Source organism: Crassostrea angulata, chromosome 9 (assembly GCF_025612915.1).
Source record: "Crassostrea angulata isolate pt1a10 chromosome 9, ASM2561291v2, whole genome shotgun sequence".
Lineage (NCBI taxonomy): Eukaryota > Metazoa > Mollusca > Bivalvia > Ostreida > Ostreidae > Magallana > Magallana angulata.
Window position 1 is genome coordinate 34,913,780 of NC_069119.1, and position 11,569 is coordinate 34,925,348.

At 37.0% G+C, this 11,569-nt stretch overlaps 1 protein-coding gene across 1 annotated transcript; it reads right to left on the minus strand.

The window, feature by feature from the left end:
- Positions 1–1,419: 1,419 nt before the first annotated feature.
- LOC128163593 (protein mel-28-like) lies at positions 1,420–11,529 on the minus strand. Its single transcript, XM_052827221.1, has 10 exons — positions 11,437–11,529; positions 10,892–11,051; positions 9,806–10,017; positions 9,237–9,436; positions 8,383–8,591; positions 4,583–7,524; positions 4,006–4,142; positions 3,362–3,427; positions 3,130–3,202; positions 1,420–2,685 (listed from the first exon to the last, which is right to left on the minus strand). Exons 1-9 carry the CDS (start codon positions 11,482–11,484, stop codon positions 3,169–3,171), a joined length of 4,008 nt encoding a protein of 1,335 aa, XP_052683181.1. The 5' UTR covers positions 11,485–11,529; the 3' UTR covers positions 1,420–2,685; positions 3,130–3,168.
- Between the last annotated feature and the right edge of the window lie 40 nt (positions 11,530–11,569).

The window sequence follows — 11,569 nt, forward strand, 5'->3', positions numbered from 1 at the left end:
AATGAAGGTACCCTTAATGCAATATTTTGCCAAAAAATGACTAAGTTCAAAAGCTGGTATTTTTTCGATAAATTATCAGAAATCAAAATCCTAGCAATATGCACACCTCTAATATATGTACAATTGATCTGCAAAAGAACAAATTCCTATCTTGAAAACTGTAGGAGGAGTTATCCGTACAATGAGGGTACCCTTTATGCAATATTTTGCCAAAAAATGACCAAGTTCAAAAGCTGGTTTTTTTTCGATAAATTATCAGAAATCAAAATCCTAGCAATATGCACACCTCTGATATATGTACAATTGATCTGCAAAAGAACAACTTCCTATCTTGAAAACTGTAGGAGGAGTTATCCGTACAATGAAGGTACCCTTTTCGCAGCCGCCCACCCGCCATTTTAATAACCGGATTTTGTGTATGTTATATATTCCACTGAATGAGCTAATGGTTAATCCTTCAGCTAGTGCTAGTATGAACATGGCAGTGCTAAGCCTGCATGTACAGTAATACACTTGATACTCCATACAATTTCTCATTCCCATGAAATCGAGAGGGAAAACATAAAACTTTAAATAAATGCACTATTAAATAATATAATTAATAACATTAGTGACATATTTTTGGAAAATGTTACCATTTTTAAGTTGGAATAAGGTTTTCAATTAAAGGCCAGTTTTAAACTGTTAAGATCTACAGAGAGCCCCCCCCCCCCCCAGCAGACTTGCACCAAAGTTGCTGACTCTGGAGCCATGAATTTCACATTTTCGGGAGAAGCTTCCTTCAGTCTCAAAAGTTACGTAATCCAAAAATTCTACAATTTCGAAATTGTTCATCTTTTTTCTTCCAATTTGCTAGGCAGAAGGTTTAGGTAAGATACAACATGACGGGGTCCTAACTACTCTACACTAACTATCATCAAGAACAACGTTAACTTGACAGGTATTTTGTGTCTGATAATGATAAAGTATTTAGCAGTGACATATTTGGCCTAAAAACCATGATATCCATATTTAAATTTTTAAACAAATTAGGACAATATATACTGGTTTTTGGTGGGAAATAATACTAGTTATGATGTTCATGTCAATTTCAATTTATTTTCGCTTGTCAAAATAAAGTTTAGGTTAGTTGGTGCAGAGTTTTATCATCATTGAGATGTTAACTTATCGTAAATGCATCAAAATATTTGTACCTGGAATTTTCAAAATACATCTATTCATCAGTGTAAAATGACTGTCAATTGGAAGTACAAGTTAAACTGTCATTGGTATGATTGTATCCATACCATTTTTCTCCATTGTGTTGATTTAGGTATTCTAAAATCAAAACCTTAGTGTGTATTAACCCTATTTGTGCACACAGAACTCTTCATCAATCACTCACTATATAAATCACAATGCAAACAGAACATAAGAACATTTAGCATGGTATTCCATTTTATTACAGCTGACTTCCCTGTAATACATAAAAGTATATGATGAAAAGGAGGAGATGATAGAGCGAGGAGACAAAGTGAAATTGTTTGATAGAGCAAAGTCAGTCATGTATCAGAAATTTCACAGCAAACAGGCAATTATGATAGTTCCAAACAGGCAATGATAATGACTAAAGTCTAATTAAGACTATACAGTCAGGTAATATACAATGTATACCAAAGACAGGCTGAAAAAAAATTGCAACATAAAAAAAAATTGACCCAGAGAGTGGACAATAAATTAAAACAATATTTGTCTCTTATTCTAAAATATGGATTGCTAAAAAACGGTGCAAACATCTAAAATACATGTACCATAAAGATAATCATTCGTGTACTGAATCTTGTCTTCACAAAAAACTGAACTAGGGTTGGGGGGGGGGGGGGGGTGTTGTCGATTACATTGTATTTTGTTTCCATCAAAGTTTTGGAAAATATAAATCAAGGATAGTAATTTATTGCATACCTGTAAATTAAAAATTCTTTAGCAGATTACTTTTTTTTTTTAAATATAAATTGTTCTTGAGAGCAAAAATACAATTATATACTTGTTGTACAATCTTCATTTACAGAGTGATGTGTTTTTCTAGAAAAATTTAAGCACTTCTGATGGTTACAAAAAAAACATGCAGAACAGAAGGAACTAAAACAAATTAGGACATTATTTTCATGCTTACTACAAATCACTAACATCTGAACTGCCCAATATACGATATACACGTACAATTTTATATAAAATTCAATGATTATTCCATCTTGCACTAAAATCAGATATCTACACTTCAACAAGCCACTGTCACAATCCAGTCATTGCTTAGCTGTAGTGCTTGGGAGTGGACATAAGTGAGCTAACAAAGTGCAGCCATTTTTCCTCAGAATGCAAAACATTAATACACATTCTACATAATATGTATATAAACAAATCATACACAGCTTGACATAAAAATCTTCCATTATCATGCATTTTATTCATTACATTGTACCTATGACTTATAAAAGAGAGGAAAATTGTTTATTTGCATTATTGGAAAAAAAAGAAATAAAGGTGGATAATTTTTATAAAAAAAAAATCTCCAGTAAGTAATCAAAAACACTTGAAACTCAGCCATGACACACACTGGATAGGCCGGGCACACGTATTGTGTAATCTCGCGTCATTCAGCACTCGTAGCTGTGGGTTCTGCTCCAGGCTGCTGCTCTTGTCTATCATCTGCAGAAGAGAGAGAACATATAAATGTAGATGCAGTGTACATGTTAAAGGTTTCGTCAAATAGATGTAGATGCACGTTATAACAAAAACGCCATATACATAGGAATCTATTAGGTTTCTCAATATAATGGTGATATATCAGCTAATTAAAACCACCCCCCTCCCCTTCTCCTTACACTCATCAAACTCCTGACTAGGATAAGGAGAAGGGGGTGGTTTTTATCAGACTGGATGATATATGTACTAGATGATATACCTATATGTACTAGATGATGCACCTATATGTACTTGTGAGATTACTGTGTTTTATCTTACATATAAAACATGGAAAAAGTAAGTGAAATTTATTTATTATCATTTAAAAGAGTACGCCCACACTCTCCACTACCACTACTACTACCACTACCACTACTACTACCACTACCACTACCACTGTTTACAAACCTGCCAGATTCCTGTAGGATTGGTCGAAATTTTATCAGCTCACTCAAAGAACACATCTCCCCTCCTGATTTTGCTGCAAGACAATCAGATAAATAAATATATACAAGTTCAAATGAATATTTATTTGCATCAAAGTCAACAATTAACACAAATACATGATGATTATTTCAGCTGATACAGTGAAGTAATACATTGTAATTAAAACACCAAAAATTCTTTTCATCTGTTTTACCTGTTGAGGGGCCGTTCTTTGTATGATATAGGGCCCCCTCTTCGCGGCCTCTTCTTGTCTGGCTCCCTGAAAAAAATTAAATCATTCATTAACCATGTCAAATCAGGACATCCTACTTATTTCTCTTTGTGTCAAGAAGGTGACGACAGTATCTTGTTATTTCAGTATTGTATATTAAGGGAAAATATCACAGTTACCCAGAATAAGATTGAAGGAAGAATAAGCACCTTTCATTTCATAAAAGCTTTAGTTCTTTATCAAATATTGCATTTATCACATTTGCAGAATTTGAGAGTCAGAAATAAAGGACCATGAAGTTATCATGGGATTATTATTCATAACACTGTTACACAGAATAATAAGTTAGCCTTTCTGTATAACACACAGTACGGGGTTATCAACAGACATGGCACAGAGACTTATTCTGAGAGAGTGGGGGAAAGTGAGAAAAGATTACACAAGGACTTGTTCTGAGTGGTGAGGTGGGGGGGGGATAGAACATCAGAGAGGAGGTTTAAGGTGTGCAAAAAATAAAACACAGGGACTTACTCCGAGTGATTGGGCGTTTGTGGGGGGGTGGGGGGTAGCCTGAGAGGACATCAGGGAGTGGGGAATAGTAAAGAAGATATAACACAGGGACTTACTCTGAGTGGTTTGGGGATGAGGGGAGGGACTTTGTCACTGTGACGTCAGACAGGGGGTCTAGGGAGGGTTTCCTGGCATCAAACTCTGTAAGCCTTTTCTTCAGCAGCTCCAACTTCTTCTTACTTTGACTTACATTCTACAAGATATTTAATGAAAATTGAATAGGTTATATAATACACTGTAGGTTATATAACACACTGTACATACATATAGATGCTTCAATGGCTGAGACCGGTGCTTCATTATTTCAAATTTCACATGGGCCCAAGGCTCGTTTTTGGATATATCAATAGAAATTTCTGTTTTTATCAATATTCATATTTGTTTTTATCAATATTTATATTTGTTTTTATCAATATTTATATTTGTTTTTATCAATATTTATATTTAATCTGATACTCTTTTGAAATGAATATCAGTAATCAAACCTTACTTACAAGTAGATCCTAGTAATTGGCAGATTGTGCAGCAAATTTTACTGTGGCCCAGAGAAAAGTTACCTGCACATTTTTACCACACAGCTACAAAATTACTCACATTTCAACCACTCTCCAAACCAACCAATCAGTGACTCACCTGCTCTACAGAATTCTCCTTCTCTGAGCCCTGCACTTCTCCCGATTTCTGTTCTTCATCTTTCGATTTCTTTTTACTGCTTTTCTTGGACCTGGACTTGGCCGCTGACTTCATACTCTTCCTGCTGGGCACGCTCGGAGTTTTGAAGTCTAAATCTTCTTGACTTGCCTTTTCACTGTTGCCTACTTTCTCTTTCGTTTTGACCTCCACTGCTTTCTCCTGGTTGTTAACCTTCCCATCTTTTTCACTCTCCATGGATCTTTTCGCTGATACATGCTTATAGAGCTTGTCAAAGTCAGAGAATGTGATGTCGTCATCCTCTTCCATCACGATAGGTTTGGGCCGACCTCGTTCTCGCACAAACTGGGACAAGCGATCATTGACCACCGGCAAATTGTCAGAAGTGGATGAATCTGTGATTGCTGGATTTCCATCGACTGTAGTTTCTTTCTCTTTTCTGGAGGGTTCCTTTTTGTCTTCTTTTTTCACAGACTTTTTCACTTCTGCAGCACTGTTTACATCTACCTTCTTGATTTCTGTCACTTTTTTTGCATCTTCCACCTCTCCTTTGGTGCATTTATCACCATCCACCTCCTCTCGTTTTCGCTTCATTTTCTTTTCAGGTAGAACAGGGGCACAAGACACTTGTTCACTTGTATCCTGGACATCTTCTACCAGAGACTCATTCACAGACATCCTCTGTCCATCTTCCACTGCCCTTTCTTCCATTTCTTCTTCAGAACTGGATGGTACCAATACTTCTGCATGTTTGTTGGATGTTACTGGTTCCTTGTCTTTTTCTTTGTTGTTTACCAGAGATGCAAGGAAGGCCTTTGCTTGCTCCTTGTCCACTTTATCACTGACATCTGTTGACTTTCGTAGTGACTCTAAAAATGGTTTACTGGATCTACGTACATTGTCCACACTGACAGCGATTTCAGTCTCCTTTTGATTCTGATCAGGACACTTTTCTGTCATTTTCTCTTGAGAGGCTTCATCTTCAACTTCCATTACTTCAGCTCTGCTTTTCACTGACCTTGCCCTTGACCTACTTCTAGTTTTCCTTACAATCTTCACTTCCTCTAGATCTTCACTCTTTCCTTCATCCTCATTCTGTTGCTGTTCAACAGCCTTCCTTGTCCTTGACCTGCTAGCCCTCTCTTTGGTGACCTTCACCTCTTCATCATCATTCCTTCTCGTCCTTGATCTTCCTCTGGACTGCCTCTGCTTCTTTGCAATTGCTGGCTCATAGTCTTTGTCTTCCTCTCCTTCATCTTTCTTTTCATCCTTCTTTCTTCCCCTGCTCTGAGATCTGGTCCTCCTTCCACTTTTCTCCACTTCTTCTCCACTGCTGAACCTCCTTCTGGATTTTGACCTTTGCTGACCTTTGACATCACCATCTTCCTCCTCCATATCTTCTTCATCAGAAGACACCTCCCTGTATGTCCTTGGTTTAGACCTTGACCTTCGAGACTGCCTACTTGGTTCTTTGACCACAGCTGGTGACCCCTTGGCTAGGGGCACATAATACACAGGGTTGTCTGGAAGAAGTTTCTGATCCTTCACAGTCTTGCTAGATTTAATCTTTGGCTCCTTTTCCTCAGATGGCTTGGCATTTAACACATCTTTCTCCTTCTTGTTTTCTTTGGACTTTTGATTTTTTTCTCCCTTCTTGCTCTCAATGCCTTTCTGGTGTTCTTTATCAGCAGACACTGAGTCATCGCTCAGAGATTTGAGATCCAAAGTAACAGTGGGTGTTCTGTCTCCAAAGTCAAACACATTCCTGGGCTTTCCTGGCGTCTTGGCTATGCTGGTGATAACCTCACTGGTGGACTTGCTTAGTTTCACTTTCCCTTTGGATCGTGACCTAGATACTGGTTTCTGGGGCACTGGTTGCCTGGTTCCATCTTCCTGCTTTCGTGAAACTCTGTATTCAAAGTTGCCAGGCTTGGAGACTCTCATCTCAACAACAGACTTACCATGACCATCATCAGAGTCCCTTCTTTCATTTGATTTTTCTGATTTCCCATCGCTAACATCCTTGGAACCTTTGGATAACCTAGTAGAATCTGTTGATTTAATCTTCTCAAGCTTACTCTTCAGAAGATCCAAATCTGGTTTTCCAGAAGACTCCTTTGTTTTCATTGAACTCTTTTTAGAACTCTCCTCTTTTTTCTGTAAGCTGTCCTCTTTGGTGTTTGTCTTTTTCTCTTGGTCTGTCGGTTCTGTTCTTTTTTCACTCTTGCCACTACCAGGTCTGGACTCCGTTCCTTTCTGTTCCGTTCCTTTCTCCCCCTTGGCACTACCAGGTCTGGAGCTCTCGTTGCTCCGGTTGATCGACTCTGTGGAGATCTGCTGTGTAAAGTTAAACACTTCTGTCATCTCCATATCCGTATTGAAATACCTCGTCTGGTCCTCATCCTCCATCGGCTCTAATTCCTCTCTTCCATCCGCCTCATCCACCACTGGATTTGGAGGTACCACAAATGTTCCCCTTCTGTCATTCTTTACAGCATCTTCCTTCGCCTGACCTCCAGGTTTAACAAACGTCTTTCTCCTATCACCAAATTCTTCCTCCTCTTTCTCTTTTCCAATCTTCTCCGTCTTACTATTTTTTGTGTCCAATTCCAGATCCTTCGCATCAGCCAAGACAAAAGTTCCTCGGCGATCAACAGACTCCACGTTTTTCTCTTTTCTTCCTTTCTTTTCCTTCTTTGATGGCTTTGGATTCTCTTTGGTGACCATCTCTCCTGCCTTTACAGACTCTTTATCGACCGTAACACCTGCTTCCTTTACATTCTCACAGCTCTCTGAGGATTCTGTCATGTTCATCACGGCCTTTTCTGTTTTGGGCACTCTCTGGGGAAGCTTAGACACTTGCATTTTGCTTTTCTCTCCTTTATGACTGATCTGGGGTTTTGTTAAGTCTACCTCTGCCTCCTCTGAAATGGAAAGCAAATACTTGTAAAAATGATACTTTATCATTGTTTATGTCCACATTTATTGACATTTAAGAAAGTTGAATGGCCGTGGCTATTTTTAAACTGTATAATTTTATTATTGAAGAGCTCTATGTAAAGATATGGGAAAATGTTTAAATTTTAAAGTCAGAATATTTCGATTTTTCAAGTACTTTTTGACTTAAATATTTATCATAAATAGAATTTTATGGTAGATTGATGAGTAGATTGTTGACCATCTAGCCTCCTTTATAATTGGATGCAAATTTTCATTATCAAAATGCTGCTAAATCAAAATAATGATATTTCAAAGTAATAGAGACGAAATAAATATCAAATCCACACTGTCTGCACACAGAGAGGTTTGTAAATTTTAAATATTGGGCTGATTTCATTGATATAAGCTGGCATCAACTTTCACGAATTTAGTAAAAATCAACAGATCTGATGATACTCTAATCCATTGGCTGCAGGCAATAAATTTGTAAACAATGCACTTGTCAAAAAAATATTTGCTAAAGGTGCATATTCTCATGGATGAAAATCTACAAAAACAAATGTTTAACAAATACTAATGAAACACTGACAATTGTCAGATCCTTTCAGTCAATGCAGCGCTGTTTCAAGGCAAACTGATAAATTTTGGCAAAGTTTTATTTGGTAGATAATTAATTAATTATGTAAATTTAACATAAAACAAATGATATTATGTCTTATTTCATCATATTATGTCAATCTGTCATGCAAAATAACAATATAGCAATGACCATGAAGGGGATGTAAATGTATAAAATTGTTGTTAAACAATTGTTGAAGAGGCAATCAGTACAAGTTCCTTACCGTTGATGCCATGGTTGAGTAGACTGGAGTCTAGGTCAGAGAGAGGCTCTACGTCGTCCAGACACATGGTCTGCTCCGCGATAACACTCATGTCATGTGAACTGGCCGAGAAGGAGGGAAGGGGTGGCTGGGGGACGCCTTCGTCTGACTGTGGCACCTGTTCCATGGGGAGAGGAAGGGATGACCCCTGGGTCTGGGCATAGATGGACCTGATGTAAGAAAGATAAGACAGGTAAGAGAGGCCTCTAGAAAAAGGAGGAATCCTAGATAAAAAGTTAATTTTAATTTCATTTTGGATGCTAAAATGCTTGTATAAGCTAAGACTTCTAAAACAATGAGATAATTCTACAATAAAACATATTTTTCACAAAGTTGACAATAAAACAGGGAAAATCTTAGAGCAAAAGGTTTATTTTTACAATTGTTTTGCTCAATTATTCATAACAAATGCCAAAGTACAAATCTGTAGACAAGAATATGCCGTAAAACACAGTTACAATTAATGTGATTATAACAAGGTCTTTCTCACATCAGACAAAGTCAGTTTCTTCCTCCTAGTCTTAAGACCTATCATAAACTTATCAGTTATAACAAATTACGTAAATAAAAAAATCACATTTGGCCAAGGTAGAAACTCCTTAAACATACAACTCGCAAATAATTGCGAGTACAAAAAAAAATGAGCTTTGCGGTTGTATATAGTGAATTTCGAACCCTGTTGGCCATCGTTGCTACTTTGCAATTAGTATATAATCATTCATTTTTTAAGTTTAAGATATATGAGACTGGCCATAGAGAATATAGCAGTGCTAAAAAAATTCTAGATCAGTACTGAATATATCCTATGTACTTACCTCTGATAGGCTGGCCCATTTATATCCACCTCCATGTCCAGATTGGAGGCGTTCCCCACGGACGAGGTTTTGCGGGAGCCGATGGTTGACCTCCGTGAGGACTGGACGCAGTGATGGAGAGCATCACTCAGGTTGTGGCTGACCGCAAACAGGCTCTCCCCCATCGCCGTCAGAATTCCTCGCAGTGTGGAGTGACTTTGCTGAAAATGTAATATTGACTTTTTATATTGGCTACTCTCCTTACCTTTCATTAAAATTCTTATTAAAACTTATAGACACATGAAAATAAAAGAGGTGTTCAAAGCTGATATGCTTTAGAACGAAATAACTGATGACTGACACAATTCTCTTTGATTGGGGTGTGGGTAAGTGTAGGTCTGACCATCTTTGAAAAGATACAAGCATAGCTTATTATTAAAATACAACTTTTAATGCTACAGTTAAGCATATTAAAAGAGAATAAACATTGAGTCTTTTTAACTGTATGAATTCATGCTGCACATCTAAGATCAAAATACATTGTAATAGAAAAATCTACGATCAATAAATCACATATCAGGGGAGACAACCTCTACTCTTCGCAGCACTTCCTCCTCAATTTCGTCGTTCCTGAGCCCCGACACTCGCTCCAGCGTGACGATTCTCATGTCTTTCTCCTGTATTTCCCGGCGTAGCTCCTGGTTCATCTCCACAGCCATTCGGAGCTCCTGTTTCGTTCTTTCCAAATTGACAGCCAGAGCTCGATTGTTGGCCCTCAGAGATTGTTTCTGCACTGAATTTACTGTATAAAGAATAAAGATCTCAGGGATGAATTCACATTATGTCAAGAGTTGAATACTTAATTTAGAGGTATAGTATACATGTTTGTGAATAATTATTTCCTTTTTTGTTTCTCAAAATGAATGTACTATAGATTTGTCAATCTTTTTGGTGTTTAACCCTTTTTTCATGATTTTTGAGTTAAGGCTATCTAGGACATATACCGGGTACTTATAATCTTATATTTATATCCACTAAGTATGATTCCTTCCATTTCTTATGGAAATTGTAATTCACAGCTTTATTGAAACTAAACAGGACTTAAAATCTACACCTGTTAGATCCAGTTCTAACCAGTTTATCAACTGTTCGAAACTTTGAGCAACCTTAGAAAAATTATGGACTGAATGAAATAATCATGATGATGTCAGAATCAAATTTCCTTTTATAAGACGACTTAGCTATCTTTTTTTATCGAGCGTACTTACATACATAAACAATTATTTAGTGACACTTGCCACCTTATGTGCTGAAATGTATGAAGAGAATTAAGTAAGTTACTATTACCCACTCTTTATTAATTTGTTATAATAAAGATGTATATTTATATAAACAATAAAATGCTCTCATTGATGATTCATGCCTGTTTTTGAAGGTAGCAATCATTGCAGAAAAAATTTACATATTTTTTCTGCAATGTGGCTACCTTCATATCCCACATGAATCAACAAAAAAAGCATTTTATTGTTTAAATATACTGGTATGTATCTAGGAGCAAATAACAAAAATAAGTGTTCAACAAAGTAAGAAATGTTGATGTTTCAATAGTGTCAACAAAATCTGTAAATCATCAAATTAAGAAATATTAATGAAACCCCCCTAATTAGGAAACTTACTGCTTAGGTTGAGCTTTTTGGTTAGGGATGAGTTAAGTCTCTTTCTCCGGACAGACGTATTCAAATCTATCAATGGATTTTTCTTTTTCATCGTCTTCAAACCTCGTTTGTGCTTTTTAGCACTTGATGCAATGACTGACACATCCAAATCTGCCATCTCCTGAAGAACAAAATCATATTAACTTTAAATAAACATATCCTTTTTTATCGGGGGAGGGGGGAGGGTTGGTGTCAAAATTATTGCAGAGTCAGCTAGTGACTTGGGTTTTATTCAGATAGCCGTTTTGTGGAAAGTCTTTTACAAATCAGGAGGAACCGGAATGCTTACAGTAAGCATGTTAAAACCAGCGATTTAAGATAAGTATCGTATTGTTCCACTTTCAACAGGATTCCTAAATTTGAATGAAGGTCCATCATTGCTGGGTTTCGTGCCGACAATGATCCCTGATTAACAAGATCTTAACCAACCAACATTCATAAATAAAGAGTTTTTGGGAAAGGCTACTGTTTTCGTTAATCATATTATTATCTTAAGTCTAATGTACCTCTTTGCTTAGGCTGCAATCCGCGTCGGAGTCATCGACGGTCGCCATATCAAATCTTCCGCGACTTTGTTATCTTTGATTTGATTGGTTAATTTGAAAAAGGAAGTTCATGGACGAGTTATCGTTCATTGTT